Source organism: Diadema antillarum, unplaced genomic scaffold (genome assembly GCF_040938485.1).
Source record: "Diadema antillarum isolate AM-2024a unplaced genomic scaffold, OU_Dant_1.0 seq00000512_RagTag, whole genome shotgun sequence".
NCBI lineage: Eukaryota > Metazoa > Echinodermata > Echinoidea > Diadematoida > Diadematidae > Diadema > Diadema antillarum.
The window spans coordinates 1-18,317 of record NW_027271466.1 but is presented as its reverse complement, the minus strand read 5'-3'; the positions used below and the strand labels follow the sequence as shown (position 1 = coordinate 18,317).

Sequence of the window (18,317 nt, the reverse complement as noted above, 5' to 3'; positions counted from 1 at the left end):
ACCTTTGACTTCTTTGACCTTTGACCTTGATTTTTGACCTATATTGTACATTGCCTACAAAATGCTACTCCTTCGCCATTTCTAACCCGATTTCGATTCCGTTTGCTTTATGTGATGGCACTAGGTGAGGGCTTCAAAACTTCTACACAGAATTTTGACCTTTGACTTCTTTGACCTTTGACCTTGATTTTTGACCTATATTGTACATTTTGCTACAAAATGCTACTCCTTCGCCATTTGTAACCCGATTTCAATTCCATTTGCTTTATGTGATGGCACTAGGTGAGGGCTTCAAAACTTGTACACAGAATTTTGACCTTTGACTTCTTTGAACTTTGACCTCGATTTTTGACCTGTATTGTACATTTTGCTACCAAATGCTACTCCTTCGCCATTTCTAACCTGTTTCGATTCCGTGTGCTTTATGTGATGGCACTAGGTGATGGCTTCAAAACTTCTACACAGAATTTTGACCTTTGACTTCTTTGACCTTTGACCTTGATTTTTTACCTACATTGTACATTGGCTACAAAATGCTACTCCTTCGCCATTTCTAACCCGATTTCGATTCCGTTTGCTTTATGTGATGGCACTAGGTGAGGGCTTCAAAACTTCTACATAGAATTTTGACCTTTGACTTCTTTGACCTTTGACCTTGATCTTTTTACCTATATTGTACATTTTGCTACTAAATGCTACTTCCGGCGGGGACATATATTACGCACTGCGTAATTTCTACTTTTCCTTGTTTTCATTTTCTTTTGTTGTTGCATGATTGTTATTTACAATGCAAGGTACGAGAGATGAACTTCCGGCCACAGGGATACTGTGTGGTGGAAGGAGACACGCCTTTGGACATGGCATCTTTCAGGGAATGCTGGGATACGTGTCTCAGACAGATGGATTACGAGAATCGGCTGGAGAGGGTGGAGGAATTCAACAGGTGACAAAAGAAAACTAAGAAAACTGGACTTCTTTGCCCGAATTCACGAAGGTGGTTTAACCCTATTTTATTACTGGGCTATTTGAGACCAAGTTTTTACGGGGGGGGGGGGGGGGGGGGGGGGGGGGGCCTTGCCTTCAGATATCGGCCGCCGATCACGCGATCGCTGTGAAATTTTGCCTCAAGATAGAGCTGGATGTTAACTACAAGGTTAAAACAGGTAACAAAACAAAACTAGACTTCTTTGCCCCCGAATTCACATAACTACAAGATTACATGGTCATATAATAGAAAAATAATGGCTTTCTATTTATAGTAAATCAGTTATGTAAATTTACGCATGAAATCATATTTTCACCTATAACTCCATTAAAAAGACTGAAGGATTGCTCAATTTTTGTGTCAGAGTTCCTCAAGACACATCCAACAATTTTCTTGTGAAAAAATAGCACAATCAAATTAAGTTTCTTTTGTTTTTATTGTTTTGTTAATTTCTTTATGTATTTTCGACCTTTTGTTTTCTATTGTTTTTTTGCCAAAATTTGTTGCAGGCACTTTTTCAAGCTTACGTGTGTACCTACATTAAAATTGATTAATTTCAATGGTCAAAAGTTGAACTAATCTAATCTATATCAATTAAAAAAAAAACACACAATTTGCATTGGATTTGCACATGATATCATGAATCTGAGCCATTTTCGGGTTGACATGCATATGCAAAACATTACGTACAAAATGTAACTTCAGAGTGGTGAACTCTGCCATCGCAAATTCGGTCTCAAAATATGCTGGAGACTTCAATGAAAAAAGTCATGAAACGATGCGGCAAAATCTTTGCGCGTCCCGGAATCGTAACGCAAAATGTCGGGGGGGGGGGGTCAAATTGACCCCCTCCCCCAGTCAGAATAGGGTTAGTATGGGGTGCCAAGTGTCGCATGGCCTATTTTGTCAACAAAATGAACATTTTGTCAATGAAATGACTTTTTTCATAACGAAAAGACCATGCGACACTAATTGGCGCCCCATGGACAAAGATTGTACCACCTTCGTGAATTCGGGGCCCTCGTGTACAAAGAAACTTGCTGGTTGGTCCTTTTTATGATAATGGGGATTACAACATCTGGTAGGGAATAGATTTATGCACTCTACACCTATGTTTATAGAAATGTAGTTTGCAGAAGTAGACAGACACAATGATTAATTGTTTGAATCAGATTCCAAACATTAAGAAATTGCTTTGCACTCTCTCATTAAGTAGCTATGCCAAGGTACACATGTACATATAGCTTTGTACGAAGGAGGATGCCCCTTAATTGTCTTCAAAGTTCATTAAAAAAACCACACAGTTTTTAGCATGGCCAAAAAAGCCCGGTCTGATTAGGGTTAACTTACACATACCAAAGAGACCTGTCACATGATCTAGCTCTGCAATATTAGATATCATCAGAACCCAGTTTTAGGTGCCTCGGAGTGCACTTAGAATGCAGGATTTTGAATGTGTTGTCACATTTGAGCACTTTTTTTTTGGAAGATCTTTCAGGAAACAGTTATGTATCTATGGCCCATGACATTCTTTGTCAGTGGCTAGTGATTTATCGTGTTCACTGCCTTTAACTCCCTGTAGGATCAAGATTTCCCATGCACTTCCATTATGATTGTACATGTACATTGTAGGTTATATTTAGGTTGTGAGCCAAAACCTACATGAAGGGGTCAACCCTTGTACTGTGTATTAGGACTTTGAGTTGTTTTTGTGTGGTAGATTTGAACCATCAGCATTCAGTCCCACTTGTCCATCTGTGTGTCCTGTCATAAAGGGTAGTCGAGAGTTTGCTGTGGATAAATCCTAGTGGTCTTTAATTTATGTTGCAGCATAATTTCATTCAGTTTGTTTGTTTGGTTGATTGATCTATTGATTCATTCATTCAATATAGCCATTTTTTGAAATCTGGTTGACACCATTTGCTGACTTGTGGCTAGTCATCTGATGGCTAATCAGAAGGGGTGTGCTTCATCGGCGCTGTTTGTTCCAGGATGTACTCAAGACATACCACTTCACAGAACTTTGTACCCTGCTCTCTACAGGAAGAAGTAGAGTGTGGTTAGCAGAAGTTTTGACTCTTTCATGCGTAGAACGTACTGTACCTCCATGTTTCCATCCTTGTTTCCGGGGGACAGTTTTGTGCATCTACCTGGAGAGGACAGTTTGACTTCACACAACGTTGCTGTCCTATCATATAATATAGATTGAAATCTTTTCATTGCAAGACAGACATTGACAGAGACACTGCCCTGTGTGGCCCTAACCACTTGTATAAAAAGAGAAGAAAAAAGAAAGAAAGAATAGCTTTAGATGGACAATTCAACCTGTTGAGGACAGTTTGATTTTGATACAACATGCATTTCCCATAGACTCCTCTCTGAGTATACTCGGGACTCGTCCTCAACGGGTTAAGGGAAAGCTGTTGCTGTCACAACATCACATTTAAAAGTTGCACAATCTTGTGATGATTTTTTTTTCTTTGCTTACAGGCAGAACACATGGCGGAAGCGTGGTATTGCAATTCTGCCCACCAAACATGGTATCGGCATGTTTGGAAACAATACTATGAATCAGGTATGTTCTCTCTGGATGGTACTATTATTTACAGCTGGTATGGACCCATGCAGGTTCATGTCCTGGAGCTACTAAGTCTTCTTGGCTCAATAGGAGACTCCATGAAAAATAAATATCTCTTAATGAACTGGTATGAGAATGTAAAGGCCTCTCCAATATACCGTAGAATTACTTTTGCCTGTAATTGACTTGCAAGTCATACTCAGTCTCTCCTTGATTACTGTTTGGAACTTCTGTGATTTTTTACTTGTAAATGTTGACAGCCCTGCATGTAACTACAGCTGTTCCATTCACCTGTGGAAAACATATTAACTCCAAAGCTTCAAGTTCTGGCTGATTGCTTTGATAATATTGGAAATATTATTTAATTTGGAATAATCTGAAAAAAAAATCTTACTCCATCAAGTGCAAGAATAGACAATGGTTAAGAAAATAAAATAATGAAGGGCATTTCAAAACTTATGGCATCGATGATACAGATAGTTACAGGTGTACGAGAACATATGCTACATGAAATGTGGAGAAAATCATTCTTCTTTTAATATATATGTATTATATATATTTTGTGTGTAGAAAATAACTCGTAGCCTAGCAAAGAACCAAGCAAGCAGAGTAGATAGCAGATGTTCTCAGTATTAGGAAACCTAAACAAGGGGCTGTAGACTGACAAATAATTATTGAATTAAGAGAGCAAAACATGAAAATGTTTCAAATTCATTAAATTCTTCCGTCGAGATGCTTTCATTGCAACTGATTGACAAATTGCCCTGCATCGACGTAAATAAGCACTGAATTGATCAGTGTTTCAGTAGTAGCCATGATAAAAAATCATGGGCGTACATACTCATGTACGCCCATGATTTTTTATCATGGCTACTACTAAAACACTGATCAATTCAGTGCTTATTTACGTCGATGCAGGGCAATTTGTCAATCAGTTGCAATGAAAATGTTAGTTGACTTTGTCCCTTCCTATCTTCCAGGGGGGGGGGGGGGGGGGGGGGAGCTGCCCTGGTACACATCTACACTGATGGATCAGTGCTGGTTAACCATGGGGGTATTGAGATGGGGCAGGGACTCAATACCAAGGTGGTTCAGGTAAAGATTATTGCTTAATCGACAATACCACCGTCAGCATGGTTTGGTAAAGATTAAGCGCTTGACTAGACACTGTACTTCAGAGCCTCTTTTCTCAGTTCACACTTTTCCTGAGTTTGTGTTTTCTTTCCAATATTTGGATAGATTAGGAGAGTCCATTTGATTTGAGTTATACATCACTTTAAAGCGTAAAGTCTGCTCTTTCAGAATATGGTCTTAACTATAAAATCATGTCTGGCGACTTTTTGCATGTTTTGAGGTGCAGGGTCACATATTATACATGCAGAACCTGCCAGGTTTTATCATACTAATGGTATTACTTCATCTTTATATTTTGCAAGGCATGATATTGGGAACAGACAGTGCACAAAACAACACATTATGTGCTGGCATGTGTCTTGAATTGGTAAGGAAAATTAGGTCCTGCAAAAGCTCCCTAAACAGCATTTTTAGCTCACCTAAGCCGAAGGCTCAAGTGAGCTATTGCGATCGTTCTTCGTCCGGCGTGCGTCGTCCGGCATGCGTCGTGCGTCGTGCGTAGTCCATCGTGCATAAACTTTTTACATTTTCATCTTCTTGAGAACCCCATTACTGATTTTCACCAAACTTGGCAGGTAGCATCCCTAGGGGGATAGGATCTCAATTTGTTCAAATGGGCACCATACCCCACCTGGGGGGCCCCCAGGGGGGCCCAAACCCCCCAAAGTTAAGGAATCTTAAAAAATCTTATTCTCTAGAACCAGAAGTGATAGAGCTAGGTTAACTCTTAACGTGCCATGGTCGCCAAACGGCGACCTCAGTCCTGACGTGCTATGGTCGCCGATCGGAGACTAAGAAGAGCGAGAAAAGCATTGATCATTTAAGTTCTTATGATACCGTAATGCATTACACCAAGAAACTGCCAATGATATGTTCTGGTAGCTAATTAGTATAGCCATCGTTTCCACTAAAAATATGAGCATGCTTACATTGGAAAATTTTGAGTAAATACGTGATTTTTCAGCTAGATGTATTTTTTTCACATTGGGAAAATCCGCAGCGGGCGCACCCTCTGCGAGATGTGTATGGATCAAAAGTCTCATAGGTAAACCACGCGTGTGTGTGCTATTGAATCTGCGTGTATTGTCTATGCGGTTCCACTCGTATTGTTCCGCTTGGATGCTGTCCTGCGGGAAGCTGCTTTGATTTTGTCCCTCAAAGAGGTTCAGCTTAGGTCAGCTAAGGTTCGTCGGTCAAGTCTTTCATCCTTTTGTTTTGGTGAACGTCACTAATCGTCCCCACGCTAGCCTATAAGTAATTGCACGCGGACAAAGGCCTGCTGATTTCAATAGAGTACCCCCTGCCCGCGGTCCGGTTAGACAAAAGGAGGACTAGTAGGTTCTTCCTTCTCAAGTGGACAAAAGACACTCTTGAAGGGCGCGGGACAATCACTTAAGTTTCAAATACAGGATCTGGGACTAAAGGGCTCAGATTTGGGAATGTATTACTGAATCAGAAAGAGAAATTGCTAAGACAAAATAAACTGCTAGTATCTTTGGAATCATACAATTCTAGAAGGCAATTTTCTTATCATTTGAAAGAGGAGATGTTGCTCTAAAACTTTCTTACAGAGTCAAGGGAGCGTTCTTTTGAAGAAAAAACACGACTGACTCTTTTTTTCCATACTACACAAAAATTTCTAATAGTTTTTTTGATGTGTCAATTATTTCTGCAATATTTCAGGTTCAGATAGATATTATGGCAAACTGACTATATGACACAAAAGAACAAACATTTCTTGATATATGTTGTGTAGAACTCAATTCAAAACAGTCTGTAGTTTCAGAGATATGGCGGTTTTAAATGTCATTGTCAGTCCAGTTTTGAAACGTTCTGACGTTAGATAAAACCTCTGGCACGTTAGGGGTTTTGGGCCTGGCACATTAAGAGTCAATACATTGATGACTGTAGTTTCAAGTTTGTTCATGGCAGAATCAGGGGTGCTCCGCTTGGGACCCAGGGGAGGGGGGGGGTGGGGAGGGGTCCTAATGGGGCCTAAATTGTACATTTTCATCTTCTTCTTGAAAACCCATGATGAATTTTGGGGTAGCATCCTAGGGGGATAGAATCTCAATTCCTTGAAATGGGCATCATATCCCACCTGGGGGCCCCCAGGGGGGCCCAATGCACCCCCATTAAGGAATCTTTAAAGATTTTCTCTAGGACCAGAAGTGATTGAGCTAAGTTCATACAATGAGTCAGTATATTGATGACTGTTGTTTCATGTTTGTTCATGGCAGACATAGGGGTGCCCCCCCCCCCCCCCCCCCCCCTTGGGACCCAGGGGAATGGGGTGGGATGGGTCTAAATGGGTACTTAAAGTGTACATATTCATATTCTTCTTGAAAACCATTTGGTGAATATTCACCAAACTTGGCAGGTAGCATGCCTAGGGGTTAACAACTCAATTTTCTTCAACTGGGCACCATGCTCCCCTTGGAGGCCCCTAGGGGGCCCAATTCCCCCCCCCCCCCCAACATTAAGGAATATTTACAAATCTTCTCTAGAACCAGAAATGATAAAGCAAAGTTAATACCATGAGTTTGTACATTGATGACTTTAGTTCCAAGTTTGTTCATTGCAGATCCAGGGCTGCCCCCCCCCCCCCTTGGGACCCAGGGGAAAGGGGTGGGATGGGTCTAAATGGGGACTTAAAGTGTACATATTCATATTCTTCTTGAAAACCATTTGGTGAATATTCACCAAACTTGGCAGGTAGCATGCCTGGGGGTTAACATCTCAATTTATTCAACTGGGCACCATGCTCCCCTAGGGGGCCCAATCTTCTTCTCTAGAACCAGAAGTGATAAAGCAAAGTTAATACCATGAGTTTGTACATTGATGACTTTAGTTCCAAGTTTGTTCATTGCAGATCCAGGGCTGCCCCCCCCCCCCCCCCCCCCCCCTTGGGACCCAGGGGAAAGGGGTGGGATGGGTCTAAATGGGGACTTAAAGTGTACATATTCATATTCTTCTTGAAAACCATTTGGTGAATATTCACCAAACTTGGCAGGTAGCATGCCTGGGGGTTAACATCTCAATTTATTCAACTGGGCACCATGCTCCCCTAGGGGGCCCAATCTTCTTCTCTAGAACCAGAAGTGATAAAGCAAAGTTAATACCATGAGTTTGTACATTGATGACTTTAGTTCCAAGTTTGTTCATTGCAGATCCCCCCCCCCCCCCTTAAATGTATATCTTCATTTTCTTCCTAAAAACAACATGGTGGATTTTCACCAAACTTGGCAAGTAGTATTCCTAGGGGGATAGGATCTCAATGTGTTTGATTGGGCACCATGCTTTCCTTGGGGGCCCCAGGGGGCCCAAACCTCTTAAATTAAGGAATATTCAATAATATTCTTCTCTAGAATCAGAAGTGATAGAACTTTAAGTCTTTTTGTTTCCAAACTGCACAGTCTAACCTTCTATAAAGTACAATCTGTACTTGGCAGGTACTTTTACCAGTGAGTGTGATGGAATATGCAAATAGACACCATGCCCCCAGTTCTTAAAGCTGCCCACGCCCCAAGTTTCCAATGTTCTTAGGTAAGAGTCTGCTAGAATGCATGGAAGGTGAACTTGCGATACTCAGGTGTGCGCGAGACCCCCGGGTCTCTTGTTATTGAATCTTTCATTTCTAGTCCGATCCAACATGTAGACAGTCTTAGAATGATGATTTAGTTATCAGACATCAAATAAAATATGTGTGATGGCAGATGCACTGCTATTGCAGTCACTTGAACAGTGAGAAAGATTTATGTGTAATTCTGTCAAGCAGTGAGCAATGATTTGACCAGTTTGTCTTTCAACACGTCTTCTCTCCCTAGCCTTTTGGGGAATCAGAGAAATTAGTGTGTATTGCAAGAATGCTGCTCCAAAGAATGTATTTCTCTTTGCATTTGTTACTTAAACAAATACAATCTCTCACCTGGGCCCCATTTTATCAAAAGATAAATTTAACGTTAAGTCAAGATAGTCTATGATTAACCTCTCAAATCAACTCTAAGTCCACTTAATCTATGATTAACTTCCAAATAAACTTCAAGTCTGTTTTATCAAGAGACCCAGAGTGGAAATCAACTTCAACAACTTCCTCCCAAATCAACATATAAGTTTTCTCAACCACTCCATATCCATGATAACTTTACAGTTGATAAAATATTAACCCTAAGTAGAGACAGTCTAGGTAGACTCAATTGTAAGGCAATTTACTGAAGAAAGATGACTGTCACACTTTCCTAGTCTAGCTGGGGTCTTGTCACAAATGTTGGTCTGTTAACTGCTCACTTTCTCTAACATTTAGTTGTGTTTCTTTCATGTAATTATGGTCTTTTCCTTGAATGAAATTCATGATCGGCACGCATTGCTTTACGCGACTGCTGCACGCAAACACCCTAGACAGCAGTCTCAATCCCAGCCTGCGCGCCCGGTGCCTCGGCCCACCCGCCCGCCAATCAAGCCATCGCCAGCAAGGGCAATTAAGTAACCGAGTAAATGGAACCGCATCTGTGTGCAATGCATATCTTGCCACAGAACCCATATGCGAGGAAACCCAGTGATTTCTGACGTGCGTAGGCCTACGTAGAGCTAGTTCGTCAATAGATACTAATAAAGAGTTCAGTAGCCCTATACAGAAAATAAAGAGTTTAATTCTAACGTTTTATAGCACCGAGTACAACAGTAATTTAAGATCTAACCAGTGAATAGGCCTAATGTTAGGCCTAAGTTAAGTAACGTTACAGTGAGTCGTTTGTACTTACCGTATGAAACACCGCATGATTAGCGGCGTCTACTAGGTCTAGAATTTCGACATGTAGACTCGCGATCTATTCTTTACAACGCCGATCTGCACCGTAGAGGTAAAAACAAGCTACTATAGTCACCATGACACACTCACAAGTTTCCATAATCCTACACGTAAACACACAAGACTTGAAACAATGCATACACGACCTTCACCTTGGACAGTCAGTTACTGTACGTTTTTTTATATCCATGTCAATGAATACTGTTATAACATTAGATTTTAATACTGAGACATACGTAGTGCAGTGCAGTGTGCGGGATCTTTACGGTACGCGCGTACGCAGATTTTCGTTGAGCTCGAGATGTGCTAGATCTATTGACCTACTTTCGTCAATACAATGCAAAACAACTGCATATTTTGCGGTTCTGTTGCAAACATAACATACTGCTAATTCAGCGGCTGTAGCGCTAATCATACTGCGGCGCACTAGTAGACTACACTTCCGTGGCTGTGTTATGTGGCAAACAATACATTCTTGATTTTGTTGATTGTTTTGCTTTATGTATTGTATTGTTTTTAAGCAGACAGTACCAGAAACCAGCCTCGTCCTGTGTTTTTCGTTTTGACTATAAAATCAATAATTAAGTCTTGGTGATGAGCTATAATTATAATCGCCTATTAAGTCTCTTCGTAAAACGGAAACTTACAACTGATTTAAAATTATAGCGGACTTCAAGTTGGATAAAGTTAGCATTGATTTCACAATCATTCTAGCCATTTCTTCTGCAGTACAAATTATTGACCCCATTAAGTGCAGACATGCAATGTATTAGGAACAGTCAAAGAAGAAGAAGGGGAATATATATATATATACATATTATATAAATGAATAAACACATGGCTTTCTAAATGCCTTGCTCTGAATGGCCACTTGCCAATTTGCATACAAGTCTTCCCCTTCAAGTCAGGCATACGCAAACCTTTTAAATATGGAAATGGTGATAGTGTGTAAAGATGTGACATACAGATACATGAAGCTATGCGCATTCAGTGCTACTTGATTTTTGATACACAAGAATGAAGATGACTACGAAGTCAGTAGACGTGAGTAGGTGAATCTGAATGATAGTGGTACAGTTTTTCTTGTTTTACTTTTCCATACAATTTTCGTCAGGTTGCGAGCAAAGTGTTAGGGATTCCAGTAAAAAGGATTTCTACGAGTGCCTCAGCAACAGACAAGGTCCCCAACCCAACGGCAACTGGAGGTAGCAGTGGCACTGATCTGTATGGCGGAGCTGTCAAGGTAATACATGGGATTACATTTTTTGGATTGATCTTATTGCAGGAACACCTATTTGCATGCTTTTGCAGCTAAAGTATGAAATTGATACTGTCACACAATTGGGGAACTTTAATTTGAGACAAACATTTTTATGTTCACACCGCATGGACACATGCACAGGTCTGGGGGAGTATATTGTGATTTTATAATATTGTGATTTGCCCATCCCATTTATCTTACAGTGACAGTCCTGCTACATAGAAGGAAAATATAGTTACATACTCTCTCTGCCGTACACTCATATACAGTCGACTTTCAGTGCATAAATATCCTGTTGGTATCAAATACTTGCAATACTGTGTTCTCACATGTGGAAACTGTGGAGGTGTACGATAGTAATATGAAATCATGAATAACCCTACATATTTACATACTGGCATAATCCAGCCTTCAACGTTTGCAGCGATTATTTATTGTGATTGACAACTTTCTGATGATAGTGCATACATGTACTATGTACCATACTTCAACAATAGCTCAAATTAGTATATCTTTATGAAATATGAACACATATGTGACCTGCGACAAAACGGGATCCAAAGTTGCCGACGGCTGAGCCAAGAAGATCGAGTTTAAAGTCACATCATCAAAATCATTCAAAACCATTATTTTTTTTTCTGTTTTTGGCATAATGTTGTAATCTAATGTTTTGTCTATGATCTGCTGAAATTTCGAAGCTAAATGATCAAAGAAAGGCAGAAACTTAGCATCTTTCTGGGCCATGATTTTCTGACTTTCAATGGAACAGAGACGTGTCTGAAAATTTGGATTTAACGCCGCTTATAGACTCCACCCCTGGCATCCTGGTTACTGATTGGTCATGCGTAGACCGTGGGCGATAAGCTTGAATGAACATGGCGGAGGTTCCTATGAGCAGACCTATTGTCAATGGGTGAAGGCTGTCTTACCTCCCCGTGATCACAATTGTGTAGGAAAGAAATCTTTCAGGAGGTTTTCTCAAAATGCTGATTTCCTACACCACTCCAAACGGTCTCATAAAATCATCAATATCTCCGCAACCAAGTACTCTTATGAGTTGTGTTCAATAACAATATGAAACTAAAACGGAAGAGTAATTGAATAATGCCAAGTCATTTTCAGAAAATCAACCCTCAACTTTCGAATCCTTTTGTTGTAGCGGTTCACATAAAATCTTTGTTTATTTTTTGCGCTAGTTTCTGGTTGCGCAAAATGTGTGAAAATTCAAAGCTGCAAAAGTTTCCACTTTACAGTAGAATGTAGTAATGTTCACATGGGAGCTATTCCTGTCTTGGTTGTGTTCTGTGTTTACACGAGACCACTTTCCATGATGAGCTGACCTTTCCACTGAATTCAAGGCACTGAAAAATTATGACTTTTTTGACATTTTGTGTGTGTGTGTGTGTGTGTGTGTGTGTGTGTGTGTGTGAAACTGGGTCCAGAAACAAATAATAAAGGACATTACTCTGCTGCGCATTACAAAATCAGATACATACAAGAAATTCAAACAAAAAATACATTACTTCAAAAGATGACTTTTTAACCTGACCTTAAACTCATTAATTGTAAGTGCTTGTCTTACAAACAAAGGGAGATATTCCATAATTTTGGTGCAGCATACAAAAATGCCCTGTCACCGAGAGTAACTTTTGATTTCCATGATGGATATTTCAATAATGTTTGATCCCGTGAACTTCGGAGGTGATAAAATGTTTGAAATGATGTTTTTAACTCTACCAGTTCCTGTATGTACACTGGTGCTGTACCATGAATAGCTCTATATACAATTAACAGTTTTAAATATGATTCTCTGCTTTACAGGCAACCAATGTAATGCACGTAGTAATGGACTACAATGAGAAAAACGAGGAGAATTGCAGACTAATCTAGCACATGCATTTTGCACCCTTTGTAGTTTACCTATAGTAACTGATTATCAGGTAAGCCATAAAATAAACTATTGCAATAATCCAATCTGCTTGTGACAAACGCATGGATGATTTTTTCAGTACTTTCCCGAGTCAAATGCTATACAAATATCGACTGCTGCAGAGGGAGATGGTAAAACTATTTGCACCGAGGTGATTTCTCAACAGTGCTATGTCCCGAGACGAAGTCGAGGGACATGGCACTGTTGAGAAATCACCGAGGTCAAATAGTTTTACCATGGCCCGAAAGAAAGCAGTCGATATTTGTTTTATATCCCTCTCGAGCATTTTACTAGAGTGATGATGGTTCCCGTTTGGAAAAATGAGCAGATTTCCTGACGTTAAATCTAACATTAGGCCGTAGCAGTGCAGCAGCAGTGCGTGCAGCGCGTAGCGAACGACACCGTTGGTTCCTACACGTACGAGCTACACTACAGCGTGCAAAACTCCGAAAGATCGAGGAGGTCCAGGACTACGTTAGAAGTAGGTCTAAAGCGGCTTGGTTACCCACATCATCTTCAAAATCGCTTTTAGTTTATTCCTAATTCGTACCTGATCTGATATGGTGTCCTTCTGCTGCAATCATTCCTCCGTTACTTGAAGCGCAGTCACTTTGTCAATAATGAGCTGAACTGCATTGATCACACTAACGAATACACACACACACACACGCCATCGCACCACAGATTTCTATGCCGTCGCGCAATTCCAAAGCGCTGCTAGCGCTAGCTACAAGCCACGCACAGGACTGTCGGTCGCTCAAAAGTATCGCTACTGCGCGCACTGCGTACATTCTTAAGTGAGAAATGTCGATATCGATCGCACGATCACGATTGGATGCAGATCATGGATTCCCAAAAGTACTATATCCCGCTGGCTAGTAACCAATTGCACCGCATCCAGCTGCTCGTAGCTAGCTAGTAAAACTACACCATGTTCGTGCTCTGTACAATCCTATGGCAAGAAGCTTAACATGAGGGATATAATTCCGAATATGTGCAATATTAAACAAATGATAAAATGAATTTTTACAAACTTCAGAGATATGTCCCCTCAAAGCAATAGTAAAGAAATGTCGCTCTGACTCTGTCTCTTAAAATACCAATTCTCTCTTCCCATAATGCAACTTGATGTACTTGCATGATCAACAGGCGGCGTGCGAGACTCTTCTTGAACGCCTGGAGCCGTTCCGTGCATCTAACCCCAAGGGAAGCTGGGAAGAGTGGGTATGTCTCTTTTTTCTAAGCAAACAGGTTTACAGAATGTGTCATTGTTTTGTTTTGTTTTGTTTTGTTTTTTGTTTTGTTTTTTTTAGTCATGAAAAGTGAAAATATTTTCCTTCCTGCAGTAGAGGTGTCTGTGATGTCATTCTCTACGCTGTATGAGACGCAAGTAAAACCTCGTTTCTCAGGAATATATCATCTTTCTAAATATTTCGAATGAAATTAGAATAAACAATTCTTATGAAGAGAAAAGTCTGCAGATTCAGTCACATAAAGTCAGATTCAGTCAGAAATGCCTCTTGATTTTTCTTTTCTCAACTGCTGTGGTTTTATGACAAATTTTAAGCCACATTCACTGTGACAAAAACAATGATAGATACATTGCAAGTACTCACTTCTGCAATGAGAATAAAGTTTCCATTGTCTTTAATTTTGCTCTTTTTTTCAGGTCCAGGCTGCTTATGCAGATCGTATCAGCCTTTCAGCAACAGGATTTTATAAGTAAGTACACATGCAATGATGTAAGCCTCACGTACAAGTCTGTACAGTAAGTATACAGGGCAAAGTCAAAGAAATATTGCAATGTATGTAGGCTCATCTGCAGTGACAGACAATACTGTAAAGGTTTTCTCTCTTTACTTTTTTTAATAATTCACATTTACTAGGCTTTTGCATCAGGACATGTGGTGAAAATCCATGAGGGATTGATTTCATGTTTTCCCAGCTGTTCCTAAATCAATTAATCATTTACATTAGTGTATTGTATGTAGATCATCAATCTTCGAAAAACAAATTTGGCCAGCCAGCTCAATCCCTCCCCCCCCCCCCCAATTCTTGGTATCGGCAATACCTTGGTGCCTCATGGTGAGCATCGCTTTAGATGCATGATGGGATACCTCAGGGGACAAACTTGTCCCGGTTTTGGCTGCACATGCACTCAGGTTACGTTTATCCAGGAGGTATTTTTTTGTTGAAGATTTCTTCACTTTTCATCATGTGACCAGCACATTGAAGTCTTGCAGCATTGAACCATGACTCTTAAAGAGATGGTACAGTATTGGTGGAGATGAGAATTGGGCTTTTAACTTTTTGCGAGATACCAAGAAAACACTTACGAAATAGTACAGAGCATACCATACTAGGAGGAATTCAAAGTTTATTTGATGAAAATTGGGTTTGGAATGACTGAAACATCCTAAAACAGAGTAAAACAAAGAGATTGTAATAAAAGGTGGGTCCCACACTTTATTAGAATTGCTCTGTTTGGGATATCTCAGCCATTTCAAAACCAAGTTTCATCAAATAAACATTGAATTTCTCATGGAATTACATGGTCTTTCATATTTCATAAGAGGTTTCTCATTATCTCACCGAAAAAAAAAATGTCAGAAACAGGAAATTAGGTCTCAACCAAAACTATACAATCCCTTAAACAGTGACCACAAATCAGTAAAATTCAGAAGTTTTAAACATTTTTTTAGCATAATTCTAAGTGGAGAAAAAAAAGTAGCAATGAAAGAAAAGCAGATGAAAGGTGCATTGTTTGTCTGTTTGTTAATTTTCCATCTGAGAAGATGGCTGGATAGCCCATATTCAGCATTGCATTGCATGGGAACGCAGACACACGCAAACCAACCGTATAAGCGACAATGCTCCTGAGGAATACCACAGTGCATCTGTGACAGAGGTCTGCAGCATGCGCAAAAGTTTGTCGCGCATTGGCAATACCGAGAATTCTAGATGGATTAGACAAACTCATGCAATCCATCTTTTCACACCCAGCTAAAAAAAAACAACCTTCATCCCCAAACCCCAACTACCCCATCCCCTCCTCCCCCCCCCCCAAAAAAAAAGAAGTTATGTGCATAAACATAATTATTCATTTCTGTCAGAAGGCAAGAGAGTTGATCGCCCTGTTTTTTTTTTTTTGTTTTTTTTTTTTGTGTGTGTGTGTGTGTATGCTTATTAATACCTGTTCAGGACAAACTGGTTTTGCTATAACACCTGCCTGAGTATATATGTGACCGTGCACCTCAAAACGAACATAAAGTCGCACACACTGATTTTGCGTGAGGACTGAAAATAAGTGAAATGGGTCAACCTAGCCGAACTTGACTTTTTCATATTTTCTGAAAGAGCGGGTCTTCTTTTACATTATGCTAAAATTTGGTATCATAAAACGGGCAGGAAAGTGTGTTTTTTTAGCAGTTTATCTCGAACATTTTTGGTAGAATAGTGTGATTAGGTGTGTCTTTAGAATCCCTTTTTCATTTCTGAAAAACCTTGTCCACACTCTTCACTTTCAACTCTAGTAACTTTTGAAAGGATAGTGCTACTGCTTTGAAAGTTGGCATTAATTACGGACAGAATGTGTTAATGAGGCATGCTTAATTTCAGTTTAATCTGATAATCCCTTCATTGTTGTTACTCTGGTGGTTTACTTCCTGTTTTTTGTCCCATTCATCGCACAGCTAGCACGGTTTGGTAAAGATGAAGCGCTTGAATAGACACTGTACTTCAGAGCCTCTTTTCTCAGTTCACACTTTTCCTGAGTTTGTGCTTTCTTTCCAATATTTGGATAGGTTAGGAGAGTCCATTTGATTTGAGTTATACATCATTTTAAAGCTTACAGTCTGCTCTTTCAGAATATGGTCTTAACTAAAAATTCATGTGTGGCGACTTTTTGTTTGTTTTGAGGTGCAGGGTTACATATACTCTGGACTAGTCTTCAATGGGTTAAGTAAATGTGGATCTATAGGACCTAGGGTTATTAGTATTGTAAAGAAATGTGACCTCTTTACTCTGTTTTTTCTCTCTGTAAGATCAGAAATCTTTAGATAATCTTTTTGATGTCAATATAACACTTCAATTGCCAAGGCTGGATCTGTTTAATAATTTTTTGGTAAAATCGTGAATACGCGGTCTGTGAGATTAAGGATTTCTGCAATTGATTATTGAATCTGCAGAAGGCCTGGTGGAACGTTTGACTATGGTACAATGAAGGGAAGCTTCTACCTGTACAGTACTACTGGGGTGGGTATCTCTGAGGTGGAGGTGGACGTCTTGACCGGCCAGCACCAGCTACTGTCCACCGACATCGTGATGGATGTCGGAAAGAGCATCAATCCGACCATTGACATCGGACAGGTTGGTGTGTGGTTATGTGTGTGCAGTTGAGTGATTGTGTATAGTTCAACAACCTTTTTTTGTGTGTTTTTTTCTGTTGCTTTTAAAAGAGAATTTGGAGAGAGAAGTAGCAGTAAAAAATGTGAAGACTTGTGGTTTGTTTGTTTGTTTGTTGTTGTTGTTGTTGTTTTTTTTTTGGGGGGGGGTTGTCAGTTGTTTGTTGTTGTTGTTTGTTTTTTGTTTTTTTTTTTGGGGGGGGGGTTGTCAGCCAGTTTTGGGAGTTAGAGAATAGGCAGCAAACCCCCTCACCACCCCCACTCCCTAGCTAGAAGCTAGATCTGCCCCTGTCAAAATTCATAATTTCAGTCATAATTTGATGGTTTTTATTCATATTTTGGGTTAAGGGTTTATAGAGGTTACACGTAGCCCTTTGCAAGCTGTAGTGGACTACTATCAATCTCAGCTTTCATCCCCACACATTTCCTCAACATGTCTTTCTCCCATGATTCCATGCATGGCAAGCAGTGTGAAGATAATGCAATAGCTTAATGACGTTGCATTATAAGTGAAATAAAGTTCAAAGAAAAAAAAAAAGATAAAGGGTATATTGCTCTTTGGCTTGGTGGTTCATAGATTGAAGGCGGTTTTGTCCAGGGTTACGGCTACTTCACCATGGAGGAGAAAAAGTTCACCAGTGAGGGTGCTCTCATTAATCTCGGCCCCGGCCTTTACAAGATCCCAACAGCCAGGGATGTGCCCAAGCAGTTCAACGTCACACTCCTGAGGAACCGCAAGATTCTTGAAGACACACTTTACTCCTCAAAGGTGGGTTCTCTTGCAAGGCACAGAAAATGACACAGCCTCAGAAACAAACAGGCCTATTGTAATGATCATGTATACATAGCCCATTGTTTATAGGAATGGGATGAGCCATTATTGTATTCTTGAATCTCATAGTTTGGTACACATCACTTCAGGTATGGCCTGTACAGTAGCTTAATTGAAAACAAACAGCTCGCCTGCCTAGTACATGTGCGAAGCTTGAGTGTACACTGCACGCAAACAGACAGTGTACGAATCTGCATGGGGATGCACACGACACACTACGCAACGCATGGCTTTGGCGTTGAGAATTCTCAATCTCACTTTAATTTGTCTTATTCATCACTGACAATTATTTCATGTGGCTATAAAAAATGTAAAGATGGACCATATTTCATGGAATTACAAGCCAATTAAGGAAGAAAAAGAGATAATTTTGCTTCTAAAATATGC

The 18,317-nt window shown here is 40.1% G+C and overlaps 1 protein-coding gene across 1 annotated transcript in view; it reads left to right on the top strand.

Moving 5' to 3' along the window:
• The window catches only part of LOC139734153 (xanthine dehydrogenase/oxidase-like), a gene marked incomplete at its 3' end in the record, with an annotated part of 50,611 nt that extends 32,744 nt beyond the window's left edge, over positions 1-17,867 (top strand). The window contains exons 24-31 of the mRNA XM_071644957.1: positions 795-943; positions 3,476-3,564; positions 4,567-4,658; positions 10,619-10,747; positions 13,845-13,919; positions 14,365-14,417; positions 16,883-17,063; positions 17,676-17,867. Coding sequence (XP_071501058.1) covers positions 795-943; positions 3,476-3,564; positions 4,567-4,658; positions 10,619-10,747; positions 13,845-13,919; positions 14,365-14,417; positions 16,883-17,063; positions 17,676-17,867 — 960 coding nt within the window. The remainder of the gene's footprint in view (positions 1-794; positions 944-3,475; positions 3,565-4,566; positions 4,659-10,618; positions 10,748-13,844; positions 13,920-14,364; positions 14,418-16,882; positions 17,064-17,675) is intronic.
• Between the last annotated feature and the right edge of the window lie 450 nt (positions 17,868-18,317).